At 30.2% G+C, this 25,431-nt stretch overlaps 1 protein-coding gene across 3 annotated transcripts; it reads right to left on the minus strand.

The window, feature by feature from the left end:
• Positions 1 to 7,026: 7,026 nt before the first annotated feature.
• Positions 7,027 to 23,564, minus strand: LOC107438622 (ectonucleoside triphosphate diphosphohydrolase 6-like). 3 transcript variants are annotated; one of them, XR_006226097.2, is made up of 12 exons: positions 23,431 to 23,564; positions 21,103 to 21,367; positions 19,412 to 19,491; positions 16,987 to 17,130; positions 15,907 to 15,982; positions 14,523 to 14,558; positions 14,273 to 14,438; positions 13,418 to 13,482; positions 11,665 to 11,776; positions 10,433 to 10,586; positions 9,760 to 9,914; positions 7,027 to 7,218 (listed from the first exon to the last, which is right to left on the minus strand). XR_006226097.2 is itself a non-coding variant. In XM_043050589.2 (12 exons), the coding sequence occupies exons 2-12, from the start codon at positions 21,329 to 21,331 to the stop codon at positions 7,153 to 7,155; spliced, it is 1,287 nt and encodes a 428-aa protein (XP_042906523.1). In that variant the 5' UTR covers positions 21,332 to 21,367; positions 23,431 to 23,564; the 3' UTR covers positions 7,027 to 7,152. The 3 variants fall into 3 exon arrangements, 2 of the variants coding, with proteins under 2 accessions (XP_042906523.1, XP_042906524.1); XM_043050589.2 differs by having other exon boundaries at positions 10,429 to 10,586; XM_043050590.2 differs by lacking the exon at positions 21,103 to 21,367 and having other exon boundaries at positions 10,429 to 10,586; positions 23,431 to 23,491.
• Positions 23,565 to 25,431: the final 1,867 nt, after the last annotated feature.

The following is a 25,431-nucleotide window of genomic DNA, read 5'->3' on the forward strand; positions in this document are numbered from 1 at the left end:
ATTGCTTTACTTCTGTATTTTCGTTTCTTTAGAAAATAAAATTTGAATATATCGCATCGATAGATACTTTTATCTCTATTGAATCTACTAATGTAAATTATTTATTTAAAATAAATAATTAATAGCCGCAATTTTACACGTGTCTTTTCTGAAAAGCTTGAATAAATAATCTTCTTCAAGATATTAATAAGCATACGAAGTAAAAGCTAAAATGTTGCTGAAAATTTGATCCTTTTGAAAAAGAATCTTTTTTTGTTAGAAGTGTTTTAAAAATGCAATAGGTTCTTATAACAGCGTTTTCAATTTAAAATTGTTTGCTAACGTAAAGTATACATATTTATTTATCAAATAAATAATTTTTTATGAATGAGTTGAGTGCTTCAAATGCAAAAGGTAGCTTTAATACTTGAATTCTCAAGCTAGTAAAAATAAATCCTTCTGAAAATAATGTCAGAAACAAAACAAAAAAAAGGGAAATCTTAACCAATGTCCGACACTTTTAACAAATAATGTGCCCATTAGGAAGTTACTTTTGACCCTTTATCAAATCCAAACCCATCAAGAGACAATTTTCGGCACTTTTTGCTACTAATAAACCCACCTAGAAACAGTTGCTGCCATTTGTAGCAATTAATAACCCATGTTGAAACAACTTCTACATCCAACAACTAATATAATGTCGAGTTTAATAACCTGATGTCCAGGTGTGGTTAAATAAACTAATTTCTGTATTTTATCGTTTATAACCCCGAACTTGACAATTAACATGCCTTTCACTCCGCAAACAAGATAATTTTATTTTTTTAGAATTCCACTTAACTGTGTTACAAAGCCCTACTTACTTACAAAGCCTAGTCTGATTGGATGCTAAGTTTAATAACGCAACAGCTAGCATTGACTTAACTGATACAAACCTAAAAGGCCTCATGGAGAGGAAAACCTCCCACGGTTAGTCTAATGGCAAGGGGACTCAAGCCCATGATCCGTCTACCACTGAGGATGTTTTACGTCAGTACTGTGGTCGGTGAAAGCCGGATACGGAATTCGTATCGATCAGCCATCACTGGGATTCGAACCCGGTTCATCTCATTGGAAGGCGAACCCCTGGTGGCTCAGGCTCTATCCCCCTGGCCCACCACGGCTTCTTTTAATTGTATTACCAAAATTAAGTAAAATTACTCAATGTTCTCACGACATTGAAAATAAAATCTCTAAGAATGTCATAACCTTTTGTCTTAGTTTAGCTTATTAAAAAAACAAACTGTTTAAAAAGAGTTTTAAAAAAATTAATTAGATAAATATGGTTTTCATTTATTATTTAATTCACTCCCCTAAACTATCTTTAAGCAGGACAATATGTACATTCGAAACTTCAAAATATTAAGTGCAGTCTCCATTCAAAAATTACAAGTAGTGATTTGCTTTTAAATAACAATAATTAACTGAGTAATGTTTTCAAACTTAATAAATACAAACTCGTGGAAAAAACATATATCTTTAAATTAGTTTTCAAAGACAAAATGTTCTCAGTTTCCATATATCTTTCATTTCTTCCCTTTTGATGTTCAAGTTTCAGACAAATTTATAGTTCCCTTTTGAAAGCGAGGAATATTTTTAAACAACTATTTCAATTAGTTCCGTTTCGGATTTAATACAAAGAGAGAAAGCATCTGCAAGTTTAAGATCTAAAACTTGGAAAACTAAATCTTGGCAGAGAAAACTGTATTATTAAAAAGAAATCGAACTTTTAAATATTCTTAAGTAAGTCATTATTGTTGAGAATATGCTTCTCTAGAATTTGTAGTATCTTTTAATACGCTAGTATGAAATGAGGAAAATTCTGTCGAATTTCTCGATCAAGAGTTCTCGATCGTTCTAGTTGTTTTTATTGATGTATTTGATGCACGAAGTTTTATCAGAATGTTTGTATGTTACATTTTCATTTGTTGAAAATTAAAACTTCATGGAAAAGTAGAAAATTGTAGTACTGAAGGGAGAATTGTGCTGAAAACTAGAGAATTGCAAAAAAAGATAAAAATAAATATAATAAGTATATAATTTTGAATAACTCTTGCGCTTTGTAAAGAGCCGCCTACAGTTCGCAATGTGCTAGGCTAATTGAATAACTCCGATTTTTTGTAAAGAGCAGTCTTCATTTACACCAGGTGCAATACACCAGGCTAATTGAATTACCAAGTTCTTTTTGAAAAGCTGTCTTCATTTTTCAATGCGCCAGGTTAATTGGAAAAATCTCCAATATCAGTAAAGTAGTTGACACATTTCAGGCTTATTGCAATGATCTCACATGCCTCTAGGCTAATTATAATATTTTTTATTCATTATTCAATTGATCTGATTTATTTCAGGAAGTTTTCAACGAGTCCAGCGTTATGAAGGTTAATATTAAACAGCCTCATTCAATTTTTTATTACAATAGTTTATTATAATTGCTCAATTGTTTATTACAATAAACCTAAGGACTTCAATTTGATTGAGTAGTTAATCGTACATTTTTTATAAGCTTAAATGCATATAGAGTAATTCGAATGAGACTAAGAAATATGAAATAGATTATAAAGTACTGAAGACTGCCAATATATGTGATGCATTGCGCCGACAATTGCAAAGAACTTGATTTTTCAAGCAGCCTACGGCATATATGAAGTGTTTTCCTGAAATTGCGACAAATAACAGAAAAAACATTTAATTAATAATCCTAAATAATTCCAAATCGTTAATTTTTAAAAATTCGTTTTTCCCCCTAACGAGTTCGTTATCTGTTATAGTTATGAAACGAATTCGTTCATATAAAAATATGAAAACAGATTGAATTGAATGTGGATGTTTCGGTAAAAATTTCCGTGCCCTTTAGTGTTCCCATACACTGTTAAAAATTCTGAGTCATATTGCTGTATAAAGTATAGGTGCATCAGGGTGCAGTATGGGTGCATCATTGTAAAATCCATTTTTACCGTAAAATTATCCCATAGTTTTTACATTAATTTTTTTAACTAAAGTGTTTCAGTGCTTTTACGGTAATTATTGCTACAAAAATTACAGTACATCAGATTTTTTGTTCCGTTACATGTTCTGATAAAAAAAACGTAATTAGAACCGGGATTTTTACAGAAACACAGTAAATTTCACCATATTCTAGTACTTTTGACAATACTTTTATCCCATTGCACCGATATGTGTAAAGTATTTCGCATTTATTTTACAATAAATATTGAATTAGTTTCAAGTTAACTAATTTTATTTTATAATTTAAAGGGAAATTCATACAAATTTTAAAGTTAAATTGTTCGAAATTTCTGCTATTACTAGATACATTAAACAGGGATACCGGAATGGGAGAAAACAGATACAATTAATAATCTATATAAATTTCATAGTTCCAGAAGCCCCATATAAAAACTTAAACAATTGTCTAATCTGTCTATAAATGTATAACAAATGAGCTACAAACTTTTTGTGATTAAACAATAAAGACGTTATCTAAAATAAAATCTAGCCTAATCAGGACATTAATTAAAAAATCACTTTAGCAAATAAGCTGTCCTGTAACTAAAACTTTACTTATCACTCGTACCCGAAATGAGTATTAATTTTGCAAAGTTAAAGTTCAAAAAAAAATTTATATTTGTTTTAAAATGTTAAAACAATGTAAAATCTATCTCATGCAAAAATATTCAATAAAAATAGAATTTCATTCAGAAAACTAAGAATCTTTAGCATTTTTCGGAAAAAAAACATTTGTGTAATATATATACATTTATTTAAAATACTTGTTTTTTAAATATGTATAAGTTATTCTCATAAAATAAAATTATTTTCAATAGTAACATTGCGATTGCTAACAAACATATTTTTATTCATTCCATACAAATGGTTCTGAGATTTAAGTCAGTTCACAATTTATTCTTTCAGCATGAGCTTACGTCATTCACTTACATGCAGCATGCTAAAAAGGTAATTAATTAGATTTTGAAATTATTCATTTATCAAAATTTAATTTATCTCCGCTTTTTCAAATTTTAATGCATAGATGGCAGCACGAACAAAAAACATAAATCAACAAAGTCCCAAACTAGAAGTGATAAATACATTTTGTCAACATAAAGAATTTCGCAAAGAAATAAAGTATCGAGTTAATTTACGTCACTTTAATCTGCGGATTATTCATAATAAATTCATAAATTATAAGTAATTATTACATAAAACCTAAGTGCAATAATTCATATTTTTTATTCAATGCTATTTGTAAAATATTTTTTCTTCAGTAAGTCCTATTTATTAAAGATTTTGCTGTATATGAATTATTTTCTACTAATAACCAAATAACTATAAAATATATCCTTGTACACTAATTTTTGAGTGCTTTAAACATAAGCAAAATGTCTTCTTTATGTAAAGAGCTGATCAATAAAATAAAGAATTCAGACGAAAAAAACATTATGTTACATGGCACTAAAAATAAGCTGCGCAATTCTTTCTTTTTTTTCCTGTAAAACATACATCATTTTTTTTATTAAAAACCACCTTTTGACTCAATTTCTAAGAATGATACACAAGCACTAGTTTAGCCTTAACAAATTCAATCAACTTAACTTAAACAAACTTTTCTCTTGTTAAATTTTGATTTGTATAACAGTAAAAACATATCTTTTCCAAACCACCCTTTGGACATCTTTTTAAAAATATAGACTCTTGCGTAAGTTTTATTTGAATATTTATCGAATTTGAAATTCAGTTTTAGCAAAGAAAGCTAATAACTTCTCACACACTCAAACTGAAACATTCTAAAAAAAAAATTTAAAAAAACACACAATATGTTTTATTTTATTTTAGAATCGTCTTCAAAGAGACGACCCCATTTTAGGTTTACGACTATCAATGTTCAACTACGCAGCCTTGTAATTTGAACCCAATCCAGAAGACAAGGGAACTCCAGGAGCAAATATTAAGAGGAATTTGCTTCCGTGGAAGACTTTTTGAAGGATCTAATCTGCATTCGCTTTGCGTGGAGAGGAAAATCACGAAAACTTTCTACGGTTTGTTTGATGGCAAAGAAATTCTTACCTATGATCCGACTACTACTAAGGATATTTTACATCAGTACTATGGTCGATGCGAGCCGGGTGCGGAATTCGAATCGATGGGATTCAAATCCGAGTCACCTCATTAGGAAGCAAGTGCTCTATCCCCTGAGCAACAACGCACATACTCTGTTCTTATTTTATTTTATAACCGTTATCTTATAATCGTTGAACAGCCGACCCAATTTTTTCTGTTTACGACTACTAATGTTCAATTGCGTAGCCTTGTAATTTTGAACCCGATCCAGAAGACAAGGGAACTCTAAGAGCAAATATTAGGAGAAATTTGCCTTAGTGGAGAACTTTTTGGTTGAACTAACCCGCATTTGCGTTAAATGGGAAGGAAAACCACGAAAACCTCCCTCGGTTAGCTTGGCAACAAGAGGCACATACTCTGTTTGAAAAAATTGGCTAAAAGTAAACACTTAATTATTTTCCAATGAATTCTTTAACTAGACACAAGAATATTATATTTATTTTTTGCCAATCTTTTGTGTCAATCATTTTCTGCTAATCTTTTTACTTTACACGTCCTCCATAGCGTTTTAGTTCTACTTAGACATTTACTTGTCGCTTTAACGCTTTGTCTTGGGCACCATGTAGTCCTGGGAATAATACGGTTTTAAAGTTTTGTCTTGGGCATCATGTAGCTTGGGCACCTTTCCTTGCTTGCAATCACACTTGTGATACACTCGCATATATTTGCGACCATCAAATCAATTTAAATTAAAGCATTTTCTCGTCACTAAAAGCTAATATGCTATAGACAAAAAAAATTTACTTCACGTTCGGAATGAAAGTGTTGTGCAATTGTGGAATATGTCCGATTTAAAACAAAAAGAAGTAAGTATTGGCGCAACTTAGATTTTTTATTTACCTAAAAAGGTAGACTTTTCCAGAGAAGATCACAAAACTTAGCAATTTTGAAATCTCCTAGTATAATTGTACATATTATAATATATTATATATTACTAGTGATGGCAAACTACATGTATTCCTGGAATTAAACTGAATACAGAGTTTAATGTAGAAAAATCCAGAATCGACTCTACTGCGCTAAGTGTAACACGAAACAAGAAAGCACATTATTTTTTAAATGTTTTCTCTATTACTTAATTTTAAAATCTAAATTAAATGAGCATGCATTTTATATGTTGCTATGTCATACAGTAACAAAACAAAACAAAAATATACCTAATAATGCCATTGGGAAAGTATTAGTTTGTTTTTTAAATCAGTGAAAATTGTTTTTTTAACTCGTTGCAAGAAAGGAAAAAATAAAAATGTAATTATATTTTTTAAAAAGAAAATTAACATTTTAATTTGACATTGAATTTGTAAAATACAAAATAAAATTTTAAACTTTTTGACTTAAATTTACATCACATCAGAAAAATTTATTTAAGGAAAAATTATATTTTTTTATAAAAGCAAAACTTGTAAAATTATTCTACACAACAGTTAAAGAGAAATAATTCTCGTTTTTTTCATCAAGAAATAGAAATAATTTAAGTTTCCTTTAGTGATGACTGGATAAAATTTTGAGAAAGATTTGAAAAATTAAAAATAACTAATTGGAAACAAAACCTCGAACTGGGCTGTAGTGCATAGAGGACGAAGAATATAAAATAGTTCAAACAGGCAAAAACTGTTTCTATTATATGAACAAATCAAGAAAAGTTTATGTATCATTTCATATTGTTATATAGAAAATGGGAAGTTAAAATTGATTCGAAATTAATACCACAGGGTTCAAAAAAGGACATGATGCTTTAATCAATAGGTTTAAAAACATATCAAAAGTTAAAGTATGCACGTGCTACAAATTTATCTTACCAGAATACATAAAATTAATTATCTTCACAAAATGCATTCAAGAGTGAATAAAATCAGAATAGGTTATTCAGAATAAGTAAACGACATGCCATTTTAAAACAACTGTATTTTATTAGCATACATTAGTATACATTTTATTGAAAATCTTGTTTTATGAATATTAGAATTCTTAAGATTCTCTCCGAAAAATTTCCTAATTTGAGTAAAACCGGAACAGTCAAAGCATGTTGAGAGCTGCACCTAAACTCCAGCTGGTTGAAACTCCACTAATCTGAGTTGCGAACTGCAAGCATTAAAATATTATTTTATTATTTCAGGGAATCTAATAAAATGAGTAAGCACGGGATGTAAACTATTTTAGGAACTGATTTGATTATATTAAAGAAATTGCATTCTAGTCACCCTAGTAATCTCTGAATATGTTTTAGATACGTAAAGTATCATTTTTAAACATTTGTGCACGACGGTTTATAAATAGCACCTTTTATGCACAAACATTCATGTCCAAAAATTTTTCAATGCATATGGTTATTATATATAGTAGAGCGCCGATTATCCAAACCCTTATTATCCGAACGTCCAATTATCCGAACTGTGTCTGAATTCGCTTTTTTTTTAAGTTTAGAATACTTTTAACCTATCGACAATTTTTCTAAATTGAAAAGAATAAATAATACCCCCTAGAAGACCATATTTAATTTACAATCCTTTTAGCAGTTTTCTCATAGTAGCCATACATACATGTATTGTGATACAGTTAAACCTACATACCCCCATAGCCCTTTACAACAGAAAATTATCTTCCAAGAATGCAAGCTTCATTTTGATAGTCTACAATGGTTGGAATGCAGAAGGAGTTTATGAATTGATAAGTTCTGTAATTGGGGAATGGGTAGTTGTAACTTATGGTTAATAATTAGTGATTACAGTGCTTGGAATCTTAAATCTTGGAATAAAATTCTTAACAGAAAAACAAACGAAACTGAAGTTTCAGAACCAGTAGATCTTTTGGAGGAAAATGTTGCTGAAATTTTGAATGAAAATCGGAACTCTACAGACGAAGTGAAAGAAGTAGGTGATCAAGTTCAAAATAGTCTTCTCATATAGAAGCATGCAATCCATTAGATTTCGCAATGAATTGGCTAGAACGCCAAAATGATGTTGATCCAGTTCGGTTGATTTATTTAAAAAGAATAAGGGATAAATGGCCGCTAAAAAAACGCGTCTTCTTTGAGGCGAGATCTTTGCTGGATTTCTTTTGCAATGGAAAATAATGACAAATGTTTTAAAATCAGTAATTGACAAAAAAAAATTATAAAAAACTGAAATATGATAAAAATAATTCAAAATGAAAAAAAAAATTAGGAAAAAATTTAATTAAAAATATTTAAAAATTGAAAAAGGAAAAAATTTTAAACACGCCAGAGCTATTTTAGATAGTACTGCCAGTCCTAAGCCTAGAAAAAGTGTGAAGGNAGATAAATAATAAATACATAATTCCAAGTGTTTCGTCAACACCGAAATGATAAGGTCACAGCTGGTGAGAAAGAGTATTTGAAAATTGAAAAATAAGAACTTGAAGATGAAATAAAAACAAAATAAATATATATGTTCGTTTTAGTCTCTTTTCTTAGCACAATTAAAAAGGAGAGTAAAACGAAGAAAATTAAGAAAATTTATTTAGTTTCACTAAAGTTTTATTTACTGTGTATAAGCTGCAAGTATATAGAATTCGTAAAATAAGTTAAAAATGCAGAGAATGTATGTATGGAAAATAATATAATAAAGATTAATGAAAAGGGAAGAAAAAAAAATTATTAAAATAAAATATTTTTAAAAAATTTTTAAAAAAATTTTATTTAAAAAAAAAATGTACAAGAAAGTTTGAAAATAAAATAATGAAAAGATATAATTTCATCATCTGCTCACACGATTATATCCGCAAAAAGGAGTGCTTTCTAGTATTAACTTTGAAGGGGAAAATATAGAGGTATTAGAGGAAACATATTAGAGATACCTTAAGGAAAAATATTAGTGGTCATCATGCGTCGTATAAAATGGCACCCCATGCCATCACACAAGCTGTAAAAGTGGTGTATCACTGAACAGCATAAGTAGGATTTAACACCCACCACTGCCTCTCGTTTGGATGGTGTCGCTCTCGATGGGATTGGACTCAATCGAGGTTACACTATACAGCAGCGCTCCGCTTCTACAGCTGGTTTCATGGTATATGGTGCAATCCTGTACGACACACGATAATCCCTTGCATTAATTCACGGCGCCATGACAGCCCTGTGGTACGTTTCAGCCACTCATGGCCACGGCAGGGCGTCCATGAGTCATTTTTCATCAAAATGATGCTCTCCCACACACAGAAAGAATGTCACAGTAATGCCTCTAGTACATTACCACTTCTCTCTGACCTTCTGGATCCCCAGATTTGTCACCGAAGGAGCATATCTGGGCCCACTTGAGACGACAAGTTGGGCAGATTTTGAGTTTAGTAGATTTAGCAATGTTTTAACTCCAAATGTAGAACAAAATACAGCAGGATATTATAAGGAATATTTATGCCTCAATGCATGCTCGTTTCGCACCCTGCATTCCCCCTATAGGTGACCCAAGATGGTGCTAAAGCCTCCATTCATTTTTATCGTTTTCTGCCATAAATTATCCTTTTAACATTGATTTTTTAATCTCTTACTTTTATCATCGTTGTACTTACGTTATGTAAAATTTTGTTTTATTCTGCCTACTCTTTCTAGGTGCGATATTTTTTATGACAATGAGTGTATCATAATAATGTTATTGCTATATTTACCTTTATCTCCTTTTCGCTGCTAAGCCCGATAGAATGTTGCAATAATGCTGCAATATAGCAACATTCCAGGCATCCAAATGTTCTTAAGGGTAGTTCACATAAGAACCTACATGAACTCACAAATTCACCTACAGTAAAACTGCCGCTTGGTTCATCTATAAATTGGAATAAAATCTTCAGTTGATTATTTTTAATATTTATTGTAAATAACATATATTGACAACAAAACTTGAAGAGTCTACTAGTTTTCTTAGCAAAAATTTTCTATTTTTTGAAGACAAAAAAATGTATATTATGACCTGTTTTATTCTGAACAATTTACACAAAGTATAAGATATTTCATTAAAAAACATTATGAAATTTAATAAAATAAAAAACAAAGTGAACTTTTGGAAATGAGAAAGACCAAAAAAGGAAAATGAAGACTGAATGAAAAACAGTCGATACTTTCGCTTACCTTATTTTCATTAAGGTTAATTGGTCTTATTTCCAGACAAAGAACTATAAGTCTGCTTATACTCCGCTTTACACTTGGTGTATTGATTAAGCTTACAATGAGAAGTAACCATAATTGTGGCACACACTCTAATACTATACATACATTTAGTATTGAATCATATAGAATTGATACATTTATGACATTAGATTAGTTGTATGTAATTAACTTACACACCAATAGCGTTGAGGCAATAGCGTCGATAAAATGTGCTGAAACGGCGTAGATTTCACGATTCCTTAGCTCTTCAGGCACACTAACTGTATCGCCCAAAAAATCAACAGCTTTTTTATAGCAATACTTGTAACCATACTTCCCATGTCGATCTCCTCTGAAATGAACATAACAAATGCGTATTTTATTTTAACAGTTCAGACTTATCTTGATAGATTAGGTTTTATAAACAAACTTAATTATTTCCGGAATATCATGAATACAAATTAATAATACAAACTGCAGTTTTGTTTCGAACCTTCAGAATTGCTTAATTGCATTGCAATTTTTTTTTTCAATTTTATTCTATATATCTGATACATATTTTACATATATGACACATATATTAGAGTTTAAGAATTAATCTAAGTTAAACTCTGTATCCCTATAATTTCGAACCTAGCCCAGAATACAAATAAATGCATGGATCAAGCATTTATAACCGTGGTTGAACAGTCGACTGAATGTTTGGTTTACGACTGCTAATATTCAACTTCGTATTGTTGTAATTTTGAACCAAATCCAGAAGACAAAGAAACTCAAGCATTGGGACAAACTAACCTTCGTGGAAGACTTTTATTAATGGAATTAACCCACATTCACGTTACATAGAGGGGAAAACTGCGAAAGCCTCCCATGGTTAGCCTTACGGCAAGAGAACTCTTACTCGTGATCCGTCTTCCACTGAGGGTATTTTACGTCAGGACTGTAGTCGGTGCAAGTCGGATGCGGAATTCGTATCAATCAGCCAACGCTGATATTCGAACCTGGGTCACCTCATTGGGAGGCGATCGCTCTATCTCTGGAGCCACCATGGCTGATTCATTGCAAATTATTGATTTCCTTTAAACGTAAAGTTACTAGTCATCTCGTTTCAGGCTAGTTATCTGTTGACAAGATCTTTACAATAATTTCGTAATTCTCCGGTCAATTATTATATTCTGTATGGACATGTCATAATAATTTTTTTTTCTAAAATTAACGATGTTTAAAATTGCTTAAAATCATACTGAAATTAAAAATAAAACAAATCATTTTGGAGTTCATAGGACTAGATTAGGTGGATAAGTACAATGGCACAAAAACTCAAAACATTTTACAAATTTAATACTTCAGTACTCAATGTAACGAATTTAAACGTTATCGAAAATTGATTACGATATAAGAACATCAAGAAGAAAATATAGAAAACTCACCTAATTCTATATATTTCTGAGTTATATCTATAAGTAATTTTCTCCAACGGATGTACACATGGCGTAGAAAGTTCGATAAGGTCTTTAGAGTTCTTTTTTCTTTTAGACACAACTAAAATTTTAAAAATAATCCCTAAGTGCTAAATTATTTTATGAAAAACAAGAAGTAACTAATGTTTTGAACATTATCATTTCTGTTATTATTTTTAACTTGAGTCTAATTAGTCCCACAATGGACTGATCGTAAGACATGTTTCCCAGTGGATCACCAGCAGCGGTTGGTAGGAAGTCTTCAATCCGATGCGATGGGACCGAGGGCACGTGGTATAGGTCCTCATTTAACCGTTTTACAGTAAATGACTCGACATCACACGCTGGTCAAAGGACAACCAAAGCAGAGGAGCCATGTACTATGCAAATAACCGAAACTACGATGGCACGTCTTCGGATCATTCTTAGGGATGTTTCCCAGAATCTAAATAAAGTACTACTACTACGAGTCAAATTTGACAGTAACCACAAAACCATGAAGAGTCTTTATTTGTTATATATTTTATTATTGCATTTTAAATATCGTGTGCTCATATTTATCTCTGTTTTGTGAATCTAGGAAGTCGTTTATTTATCTATTTACAAAATTCTATTTGGAAGACAAAATAAATCCTAATTTATAAATCAGAATTTCTAAATTTTTCTTCCATTTCTTAAAGTTAATTGTCTAAAGTTATTTTATATAGTTTAGAAGACAGCCAGACTGATTTTGAAATTAGTGATGACACAGTTTTGTGATCAATACGATTTGAATTTGAATTAATGCCTGACTTAACAGTTTATAATATCATTATTAACTTAATGAAACATTTACGATTATGATAGCATTAGAAATACTGCAAGAACAGCTGCACCACCAACCATACAAAAAAGGTAAGAAAAATTTATCTCTGAATACGTGTTTAAGAATAACCAATCCGCATGAGAACATTTAAAGTGAATGTAAAGTCGTGCTAAGATGGGTGCGTTCAAAACTGAATAATGCGAAGTAAAACGATACGGAAGAACATGAATACACCGTATTCTTATTCAGGCAAAATACTGAATAATTGTCCAGGAGTCATAACACTCTTACAATTATTATTTACCATATCATCAAAAGAAGCAGCGCATCTTTTACAGATAGTGGTATTTGCTTGTCCAAAGTCTTCTTGATACTTACAATGTTAATGTGCGCCATTCATGAAATATTTTGTATAATTTGTTCACAGATCTTTGTTCTAGGCAAAGTTTTTCATATACAGCAACCAATTGACAATGTTTACATTGCACTCACTATCTGCTACACTTTTTTATACTTTAAAAGCATCCCTCTTTGCACAATTTTATATTCACTTTAAATGCTCTCATGCGGGCTGGTTAAATATTTAAACGCAATCTGCGATTTACTCCTCTTACTTAATGACTATGAATGATGGCATTGCTGGTTATTCAGGGCTGTTGTTATAAAGCTATTATTTAGGGTATAAATTTCTTTTATGTTTAATGTAGTCATATGTTAGTTTATTTTCCAGTTTTGATACAAATATTGCTATGAATTTGATTACCGTCTTGTTTCTATGTTTCAATCTTTGATGCACGGGGGCCCCAATTAAATATAATCAAGTGTTTTTGCCTTCAAAAAAATTAAACTAAACCATTGCAAAATATCTCAACATTGAAATTTAGATTTAATATTTTAATAATAAATGTAACATCTTACCTGAATTATTTGATGGAATTTCTAGTATTGACAGCTTTGCAGACGTTGTTCCAAATCCTAAATAACTAAGTAAAATTAGATTTATTTAGAGTAGCACAAATAAAGTAATGTAAAATACAATTGTTTCTATTTAGTTTGACTCAAAATAAAAACATTGTTCACGAAAAGTGTTCTAAAATACACAGCGAAACATCAATATTTCTATATGGTTTAAGATCACAAAATCCAGTATCGGCTAAAGGGCATTAAACGATATTGTGAACTCAAGATAGCAAACTCACTCCGTAGTTTAAACCGAGTTTAACGAGGAGGGGGGGGAGTAGGAATGATTACAAGACTACCACAAAGATCAAGTATCCTGTGTTTACTGAAAGAAAGATGCATAGTGAACGAGATGGTAGAAAATCCTCATACAAAAAAGAAACTTTTTACTTCAAGACTTTTTAAAACTTTAAACTTTTTTTTTAGTTACAGCTGAACTAAATTCAAAACAATCTGCAACAATTATTTTTGTTAAATTTTTTATTTACATTTTTTACAAGCTTTTCTAGTTTTGAAAACTCTATACACATTTCACACAATCCAAAACTTTAATTCAATTAAATTAAAATTTTAAAGGAATAAATAGACAACTATTTGTTCTATTTTGGCATATTTGGCATCCTTCTAACATTCGATCTACTGAAGTTTTACACAAAATAATATAGAGTGTTTAAAGTGACGAATAGAAAACACTAATTATCGTTGTTCCACAAACCCAGTTAAATTGTCAGTACACCACTCTTAAACTATTTTTGTGACATAAAAAGAGCATTAATTTTGTTTCTCTCTATAGAAGTTATAAGCAAAACATACCTGCGACTATAGATAGGTACGGGACTAAAGTGCACTTTAGGTAAGATCTTATAGTCTTCAGTATTCAGCGAAATTGAATCTGTATCAGCTGGTGAAAAAGATAATTGAAGAGACCCTCCTCCAACAGCCAATAATGCAACTGAATTGTTCTCTTTCTCAATTGCACCTAAAGAAATAAAAATTTGGTTGAGTCAAGCATCCTTATTTATTGCAAATATTATTCACTTCTTTATTTTAAGCAATACGTTACCAAGTAAGAAGTTCAATGTGTACCATCCATAGATACCTGAAATAATTTTTTTGGTATTTTACATTTTAATAAAATACTAGACAAGATCATTTTTTCATTAAATATTTCTGACGGAAAAATAATTAATGTAATAAATAAGGTGAATGTAAGCAGCTGTTTTTATTCATTCATTCATTTATTCATTCATTTTAGTCAGTGAAATAGTGATTCAGTCAATATATAGTCAATTATATAGTCAATGAATCCTCGATACATATAAAAGTCATTACAGTTTTTAAATTAGTATTTTTATCACAATATTTTTTATTATTTCATTTAAGAATGATCGAAAAAATTTGGAAGTGTAAGGTATAAAATTTTTCACGTCATTTTGAGGAATGTAATTTTGCTTGGCAAAATACAAAATTTGAACTTAATCGATCGAATAGTTCTTGAAAAATCGAATTTTAAGTGTCTGACTTTTTATTAATTCAATTTCTTAAGAACTATTTGACCAATTTCGCTCAAATTTTGTATTTTGACATATGAAATTGCATTCTTAAAAATTATACAAAAATATTTTAGAATTCAAAATTATTTCGGTCATTCTTAAATAAAATAATAAAAAATAATAAATATTTCCTAAGCGTTTCTTTTTGCTCGGAATTATCTTTAGATAAACGAATTTTATAATTGTGTGCAAAAAATTTTCCATTCGCTTAAAAAGTTTTTGAGATATAGCAAAATAAGCAAAAAGTAAAATTAGCATTAACTTTGGAGAGCTCTCTTGACCAAACTATTGGAACCATATTTCCCAGATTTCGGCTAAATCAGAATTAGGGTCAAATTCAGAATACGTCGGGGAAGAAATGTATGTTTATTCAGAGAAAGTATGTTTTTGTTTTTGATTTAGTAACTTAAATATCGCCTGCACTTATTATTTAGTATATTCTCTCTCTCGAGCTCTTAAGACTGAGTCCAAGAAAGTGAAAATCAGATCATTAAATCAAAAGTTATTCAGAATGATCATTTATTTTTTATTCTCTTTATTTATTTATTTTTTTGGTGTACTGTACATTGGTTACTCAACTTTCACATCAACCCCTGCTGAAGACATGGTTTAAGAAATATATTTAAAGTTCCAGTTAGAACTGTTTATTTTTTGCAATTTTTATATAAGTTTTAACAAGCATTTAAATTAGGCTCGATCAAATAAATAACGTATTCTAAGTATTCTCACAATTTCAAGCATAAGACAAATAATTTGATCAAACAAGTGTTTCACTATTTGAAAGCTCTGGAATGAAACTATTCCGACAATAAATCTTTTAAATAATAAAACCCTGTCTTCGTTTAAGAATGATAATTGATAATATTGCTATAGTAACAATTAATCATTCATTACCTTCATCCTCGCCTGATAACACAGAAACACATTCCTCAGCACATGAAAATGAAGAATTTTCTACAGTTTTCTGCACCTGAAAGTTCGTAATAAGAACGCTATAAAGATGAAAAATTGTAAGAAGAACGCTATAAAGATGAAAAATTGTTATAAGAACGCTATAAAGTTGAAAAATTGTAAGAAGAGCGCTATAAAGATGAAAAATTGTTATAAGAACGCTATAAAGATAAAAAATTGCAAGAAGAACGCTATGAAAATGAGAAATTGTAAGAAGAACGCTATAAAGATGAAAAATTGTTATAAGAACGATGTAAAGATGAAAAATTGTAATAAGAACGCTGTAAAAATAAAAATTCGTAATAAGAAAGCTATAAAGATGAAAATTCGTAACAAGAACACTATAATGTAAGAATGATTGATTAGTTACATATAAGTTTCAGTGACACTAGATCTAAAAAAAACATACTGTCTCAAGTAATAAGTAAAAGCATATCATGCAGTAAGATACAAGGTACAAATGTATCGTCATAAAGTACGTGGAATTGATAAAACATAGCGGAACAGTTTAAAAGTAATTAAAATCGGATAAATGGTGTAAGTACAATAAATATTATGTATTGTAAAAAATTCCTTTTTTTATCACAAAATCTATTTTTACCTTAAAATTTTACGGAATGAAAAATCTGATACATCGCAATTTTTACAGTAATATTTATTGTAAAATCACTGAATCTCAGTAATTAATAAATATCCCTGAAAAATTACTACATAAAATGCTACGGTAAAAATGAATTTTACGGATCCAAGGGGCCGGTACTTTTTAACAATAATTTAATCGGGAATTTTTTACAGCACACACAAAATACATAAATAATGGAAATCCCTAAACAATTTCTAACAATGCAATCAAAATAAAGTAACAAAATTTATATTTTTATAGAGCTCTACAAGTAAACCTTTTTTCAACATACACCACTTTACAGATGTAACATGTTTGTTAATTTCGAAACTTAGAAGTGAAACTTATTTTAAATATATAGGATTTAGAAATTCAAACAAAAATTATGTCATGTTTCTTACCTCATCTAAAATTGAAGTTGATACGTTAACAGGCAAAGATCTAAACCCTGCAGTGGCTTTCAAAGCAACTAGAGTAGTGTTCCATTTTTCTTTCGGTATAATTACATGAGCTTCTTTCAATAAATCAGTTATAACATGCGATGCCTACATGAAAAAAAAAACTCTTTTATTAACATTTTTTTGTAAAACGCTAAAGAAATATAAATAATCACTGGCTCTTTTTATGCACCGGCATCATATGCTATGAGAAAAAAACATATTTTAAAAAATTTCGGATCAAACTACAGTATAAAGTACAGACACTTTAATTGCACCGTGAAATTCGTTTTTACCGTAAAATATTATATAGTAAACTTTAATGTAATATGTATTTATTAGAATGATTCAGAGATTTAATGGTAATTATTACTATAAGAATTACGGTATATCAATTTTTTTGTTCCATAACATGTTTCACTGAAAAAGGATTTTTAACGGTGAAAAGCAACGTCAGTGTCTGTACTTTTAACTGTAATTTTATCCTGAGTCTTTTACAGTGTAGGAAAAATTTATTTAATACATAGTTTGGGCTTTGTTCACTTAACACTATGTAGTCATCTTTGTTTTGAACCATATAGTGTCATTATTTATTTTTATGTAAAATTTGCACACTCTATAGTTTGTCCACGATAAGAACTCCCTCCGTCAGAAAGGCTGGGATCGTCTGCTGCTATGGAAACAAGAATAGAGCATTTCAGGGAGGGTAACACAATAGATCGAAGAAAAAGATTCCCTTTCTCTCAATGACTGTAGCCAAAACCTGTTGAAAACCGTGGCAACACGTTTCTTCTTGAAATAGTTATACCTCGTTACCATAGTCACCGGCACAGGAGCAGACGAATAAGAACGTCAGTAGTAGTAACGGGAGTTCTTCGTAATTCCGGTAATTCTTAGTAATTCTAATGGTAGTAAGGGGAGTTAAACAAACTATATAATTTTCTGACGCAATTGAGCCCTTGGTTTCTTTCTTAATAACAGCAATTTTGAAAGTATTAAACAGAACGTTTTAATATCTACTATCTATTATATCATATTTGCACCATTTTATAAATTTTATTTTTAAAAAGGATGCATATTAGAAATAATTTACGGCTATAAAAAGTTAATTCGACAATAGAAACAATATAGATAAGTGACGAAACTTATTTAAACAAAATGACTTTAAAGAACTTTATTTAAAAATATTAGAGGAAGCAGAATACATTAAATGTATGCATTAAAACTTTGAAATGTGCGAATTGTTAAAGAACTCTCCTTCCACATGAATCTTTCCATCACAAATTGATGGATTCTGAAGGATCAAAATATAAAATGGAGACATTGAACATTTTAATTAAAATTCTGTTTTTCAGTGTCTTTCTGCATTTATGTACTTTTATACAGTAACCTTACCGTATGCATATCGTACAGTATGTAACTTTTATAACTTTATCATTAAACGATTGATTTTTTTAAAAAAAGAATAAAAGTAAGAAATGATCGCAAAAAGTGGCAGTCTGTTTATTCAAGTGGACTCGCCACTTGGCCACCAAAAGCTTCGGTAAAAATTCCCAATACTTTTGGTAATCCTATAAAACCAGAATTCCATTTTTTTCTGAGTGTAGATATTCTTAATAATTCCTTTCCAGCCTCATATAATTAATTCTTTATTAAATAATATATTACTGTGGCAAGGAATTTGTTACAGTGTCTTAGCTCTCTAAACTCTTTTTTAAAATGTGCAAGTCATTAGAATTATGTTTATAAAGAATTAAAAATATTAATTAGTGACAAAAGAAATAAGCTTTTCATTAGTAAAGTAAAAGTGCATACTTTGTNAGGCGGGTCAACATCTTATTGAACTTGTTACTGTAACTCTGCAATAAATTATTCAATTGTTCTGAAATTTTAATCATTTACTATTCTGTACATTGTCTTCCTACCCACCAATTTTCGTTTCAATCAGACAACTCCTTCTTGGAGCGTCCATTTTTTTGTAATAGAGTGTATGATAATGGCAAAAAGTGGCAGTTCGTTTATTCAAGTTGACTTGCCACTTGGTGAATCCTTATTTTCAGCTCAAACCAAACATTATGTTAATAAAACGATATTATACAGTTACTAAAAGCTTCGGTAAAAATTCCCAATATTTTTGGTAATCCTATAGAACAAGAATTAAATCTTTTTTCTCCCTGTAGATATTCTTAATATTTCTTTTCCAGCTTCAAATAATTAAATCTTTATTAAATAATCCATGACTTTTGCGAAGAATTTGTTACAGTGTCTTTAGCTCTCTAAATTCTATTTTAAAATGTGCAAATCATTAGAATTATCTGCATAAAGAATTAAAAATAGTAATTAGTGACAAAAAAATTACGTTTTTCATTAATACAGTAGAAGTGCATACTTTGTTAGGGCGTTTAGTAAAACTGGACAAGCTTTTCATGATTTTGTCATAAAATTCACCTTTGAGTGTCAGCGTACCATCTTAAAAAAAAAATAATACTTTTAAGAATTGTTATTTACATACAATTATTATCAATTTAAACAAATATTATTTGTTGTAAGGTTTAACACAATCCCACATTTGCAAGTTCCGCCATATTAATCTATAATAAGCATTAAATGTAAAAAAGGGTTTGTCAAAATTGAGTAAAAATATGTCGAAATAGCTCCGAAGCAAATAATAGGCAATATTGAATACTGTTAATGCTGTTCAAAATTGAAATACCATATCTAATCTCGAAACTTATGTGGATGGAGAAATGTATGATAGAGATATTCGTTGGCTGACTGCAGGATTCGAACCAAGGGACTCCCGAGGTTCCCGAGGCTCAAACTATCATAATTGTACAGTAAGAACTTTTGAAATGTAATCTATTGAGTACAAGCCACTAAACCTTGGCCAAATCTGCTAGAAAATATACTTTAAAATAGGCAGACTCAAAATAAGTTCAAACTATTAGCTTTGGCCTTAATATTATGAAATTACTCTAATAATTTTAATCACTACTTTATGCTAACCATTTTTTTTCAAAACTCTTTTCAATACCACTATAGCGTTAATATATTTATCATTTCAGTACGTAATAATTAATAATATCAGGTGTTATGTTGTTTCTTATGCCACTTGCCAATACCAGCAAGTCTGATTGGCGAAACCAAACGAATTTAAGGCAGAGGGTGCGCTTCTTGTTATTAAGTGGCGCCATCTATAGCCAAGAATACGACTTTCAGCCACACACACATGCGTCACACCCCGTTTTACAGAACAGACTTATTAATACGTTTCCAGGGCGTAATTTTGATCTGAACCAGAGAACAATCAATCTCCAATTCAGTACCCCCAGAGGCATTGATTTGTTATGGGAACTTGGGATAATTTTGTGACCCGACTGATTTAATGTGCACCAGACGCCATTTACTACAGGGGGAGTCTGCTACTGGAACTGTTCAACGCCTTACCAGCCCGGCCCTCAGATGTTATAGTTGACAAAAATAAATATTCAATAAATATGCAAAAATATCTATGATATGTGGCCTTTTACGTCAGTTTTAAAATAACGTGTAATTTTCTACTACAGTGTAAAAAATCCGGATCAAATTATGGTAAAAAGTACCGCCTCTCAGGGTGCCAGTACTTTTTACAGTAAAATCCATTTTTACTTTACACAGCAGAAAATGTGCTACACAGTTATTTTTACAATAATACTGTAAAGTCAGAGAAACACTGCAATTAAAAAATATTAATGTAAAAGTTATGGTATAAAATTCTACGGTTATTATGTTTGCGTTAAAATGGATTTTACATATGACACACTCATATTGACAATACTTTTTATAGTAATTTGATTTGGAATTTTTCCCAATGTAGGTTTGTATGATTTTTCAACATAGGCCTGTTCTGATATACCGAAAAGTTAGTTTTCAACTTTAGGAATAAATGCCAACAACGGCTATACTGTACCGAAAGCTTCCTAAATATTGAAACTCTTGTAATAAAGCCAAAAGAGTCGTATTTCAATTATATGCGATTTTTTTTTCTTGTAAAACTAATCTTCTTTAGAAACAAAGAGTGTCTTTAAATTTTCAACTTACTCGCATTTAAAGAAAATAGATAAACGTGAATTCGTGTACCACTACTTCCAGCATCAAACATTATTAAATATTTCTCTACAGGTTCTGGATTTTCAGGAACAATGAAGATAATTTCAGGTGTTCTCAAAGGAAAATATGGACTTACTTGAAGGTGAAATATATATAACAAAAATGCTGTAATGACTATGAAAGACAAACATTTTACTTTATATTCGTCTGAGAAGGTCATTAAACAGACGTCAATGCTGAGAAAATGCCTGAAATTCTGGAGGAAAAAAAATCAGATATTTAATTTACATATTTCAAAAAACATCAAAAAAATTAATGAATATTGTTTTTCGTGTTAATAATAATTGGAACATCATTTACCACTTTATTTTCATTTCAGACGAGCTTTGAATTAAATGTGTGATTTAGCTTTACAAGTGCAATTTATATTGTTAAGTAATAAAAAGTTAAAATTTTAAAACATGTGTTTTTACAAGTAAACTGGAGAGAAGAAAATAGTTTTATTTTAGCCACAACTTTTACCAAAAACGTAGAACACGTTAGTTTGAAAAGACGAGGAAGAGTTTTGATAGAGATAGAACTTCAATACAAAAAGTGATGTATCTTACATTTTTCGTTTCAGGTGCGACAAAAATATAATTAACTTCTTCTCCTTAATCTGCTTCAGAAACATTGTTTATACAAGAATTATATTTAATAATTTTCTTCCATCTAGTTTTGTGTCTGTTAACTTGTTCACATTGGAAAGCGGACGAAATTTTGATTGGCAATAGGTTTTATATGTTTGTTTACACTATTTAGGAATTAAATTTATTTAATTGAATCGAATGTGGTGTATAGGGGGCTAAATGTCCAAAAGAAGACATGCTGTGAGAAAATAATCGTGTGGTTGCTTCAAACGACACTTAAACAGACTAAGCTCTCAAGCAAGTTAAGAGGGTACAAGAATACGTTAAGACAAGAATACATTTGACCAGTATGAGAGTACGTCTTGGCTCAGAACCCAACGGAGGGATGACATTATCACTCATACGTGAGATCGTGAGACCACTTCCACAATTTAGACGTAGATATTAAAAGGAAGGAAATTTTCTGCAGATTCCTGTACCCAAGGTAATGTTCAGTGATCAACCAAAGGACTTGTGATTCCACATATTTAACAAGCATGTATATCGCATTTACTAAGTGAGTCTAGAGTGATTCTCTGACAACTGAGCTACCATGACCAAGTGGTAATATTTACATATATTGATTGTAAATATATGTTACCAAATATAATATTTATGTATAGTTATTGTTAATTGCATTGGAGTCAATGAGAGCTCCTAATAAAATTTCAGCGTTCTAGCTAATTTAAAATTGAATGATATACGAACAGTAACTTCAAGTACTTCCATAAAAAAAATCTTAACATGCAAAGGCATGTTTACAAATCATTTTAATGTAATATTTGTATAATGTAATATAAGTAAGAGAACAATAAATTTTAAAGGAAACTAAACAAATGAAGTAATTTATTACAATAGAGTACAGAAAAAAAAACTAATATCCGCAAATATTTCTGAAATTCGAAATGCATGGTAGTTTATAATTAATCACATATACATCCTGCTAATAATTANATTTAAAGTTATAGCAGCCTCTTACGATTCCGACTTCTTATACAACGCCGATGAGACTGGTCTAATATGGAAAGCTTTACCCAAAACCACTTTAGCCTCTAAAAGAGAGTGCAGTGCCAAAGCCTCCTAGTGCTCCAGGGCATAAAGCTAGTAAAGACCGCGTTACTGTGCTTAACTGCCCGAACTCAACTGGGAGCCATAAAATACCCCTTCTGTTAATAGGGAAGTCAAAACGCCCAAGAGCATTTAAAAACATCAAAAAACTTTCCCTATTTTATAAAAACCAATACAAAGCTTGGATGACTGCAGCACTGTTTACAGAGTGGTACGATGAAATTTTCATTCCTGAAGTGAAAAAAAGCCAAAAATCTGTTGGAAGTCCTGTGCTTTTGATTGTTGATAATGCACCAACTCATCCCACAGAAGAATTGTTGAAATCCTTAAGAATCCTTGAAATCCTTAGAAGAAATCCCTAAAAAACATTTTCCCCCCTCATTTCCACTACACAAACAGTAGTTATTTAAAATAAGCATTTTTTTTAAAAAAAATCCAATTATCCGAATTTTTGATTATCCGAATGGGGTCCGGTCCCAATTGATTCGGATAATTGGAGTTCTACTGTAGTAAGTTTGCTTTGCTTCTTCTAGTTCTTTCAATTAAAATAATTTAAACACATGTTAAAAATGAAAGCACTTACCAAGGTCAAAAAATATATAAATTTTAATGCATTATATATTAAGAACAGCTCGCCTCCAGCCTCGGCCAATCAAACTAAGAAGAACTAAACTAATTTTCGCCGAGGATAAACGTCAGCGAAACATAATATCGTCATTAGGTGAAAAGTGGATAAAACACAGATGATACAATAAACAAAGCAATAAAACTTTTTTTACAAAAAGCAAAAGATAGAATCAATTCGATTAGATCAGTAAGATAAGATGTAATTGAGACATATAGACTTTGGCGAAAAGTATTAAGTCCATTATATAGCATTTCCCTTTCAAAGATTTTCCATATTATTATTATTTCAAAAGGCCGCAATTTTATTTGTTTTAGCAATTAGTAAATCTTCTTTTCTTCAAGTGTTTGCGTTACCCAGGCCTTTATGACATCTAGGTACTCAAAGAAGCTTCTCCTTTTTGTCTTGTTTTTTTCTTTTCTGTCAAGCTTGGTTTACACCTCCGTTTGATTTTGTTGCTCTGCAAATCGATTAAATGCAGCATTTAACTGGCTCTATGTGAAGAATAGCAGGCATTATCCACTAAGTGTTTTTATTCAAATCCAAACGCTAAATACATGCTACAAACTTGTCTTAATGGAATTCGCAAAATTGATAAAATGGTACAAATCCAAATGCTAAATACATGATACAAACTTCTCTTAATAGAATTCGCAAAATTGATAAAATGGTACAAATGCATTAAAAAACTGTAACAGAAAGTGGAATAAAACAGATGTATTTAAAAGTGAATGAAATCATAATTCTAAGCACAATAATACAAAAATAAGTTATACATTATATACAACATAAGATTAATAACTATCATATAATATAAATATTATCTTTTATAATAAATTATATGCAATTCAAAATTCCAATAGTCTGTAGAAATTTGAAGATGTTTGGATGATGGGTTTCATCTAACAGATCTTTCTTAAATAAAATAGAATTTCCAAAAAAGCTAAGACTATGTTGGTCTAATATTAATAATCGATTACAATGTAGTGAGGCATAAGTAAAACGTTGCAAGTGTTGCATTGGAGAGAAAGTTTCCCGAACGGCAAATAAAGTTGACTCAATCGAGTATGAACAATTTGGAGATGAGTAAGCTTAACGCTTACACCTACGTAAACTCAGCACGAGCAACGGGTTGAAATCAGAATTAGCAGAGTGCGTTTTGTTGTTGATTTAGATCGATAATATCTTTCAAATTTGAAACAATTTAGCCAATTGTGGCTCTTTTTTACCATTTGGTTGATTCTTAGCTTTTGCCACATTAGCCAGAAATGGCTAGATCATATGATGTTGGCAACCAACTATATTACCAATTAATTGTCTGAAATTCTATAAAAATTTATGCTATTTACATATGCAAAATGACATTACGGATATTTAAACTTTGAAACCTCTGGATTTGCTTTTATAAAAGAGTAACAGAACGTATAAAAGCATTACATTTATGTTGCTATTGAAAATAGCTGGGTCAAAACGTCTAAAGTTGTAATGAATCCTTTATAAGAGAAGTTATATATTGTTTTATCTTAAAGAAAGTAAAGAGATGTCTTAAAAGTTAAGTATATTTTATAAAATCTCATTTATTGCAAGATGGTAAAAATATTTCAGTATAGCCTTCGCTACAAACACTTGAGTAGACAATTTGCGATACTGGAAATTGAGTTTAATACAGGGCTTAATGGTATTAAGAGAATAAAAGGTAATGTTGTTGCAAATAAATGCCAGGAAGCAAATCAGAGCTTAAAATATAGGGTAACGCTTGAAAATTTAGAATTAGAATTTGGTAGCAGTTTGAAAGTTTTCAGTAGCTTATACACTGTAATCCTGCTGTATAATTTTATATATTCTGCTTTATATATTCTGCGCTAATTTATTTATCGAACATTTTAAATGGTTTTCAATCATTTGTTTAAAAATTTATAATTTATACTTGCCTTCTCTCAGTTTAGGAAATAATTTTAT

This window comes from Parasteatoda tepidariorum, chromosome 3 (assembly GCF_043381705.1).
Source record: "Parasteatoda tepidariorum isolate YZ-2023 chromosome 3, CAS_Ptep_4.0, whole genome shotgun sequence".
In the NCBI taxonomy this organism is placed as follows: domain Eukaryota; kingdom Metazoa; phylum Arthropoda; class Arachnida; order Araneae; family Theridiidae; genus Parasteatoda; species Parasteatoda tepidariorum.

Coding starts and splice junctions, on each gene's coding strand:
- LOC107438622 (XM_043050589.2), bottom strand. CDS start 21,331: ATGACCTTCTCAGACGAATATAAAGTAAAATGTTTGTCTTTCATAGTC. Junction 9,915..10,428: donor TGCCTCAACGCTATTGGTGT/GTAAGTTAATTA, acceptor TCCAATTTATAG/ATGAACCAAGCGGCAGTTTT. Junction 7,219..9,759: donor GCAGCGAAAAGGAGATAAAG/GTAAATATAGCA, acceptor TAATGCTTGCAG/TTCGCAACTCAGATTAGTGG.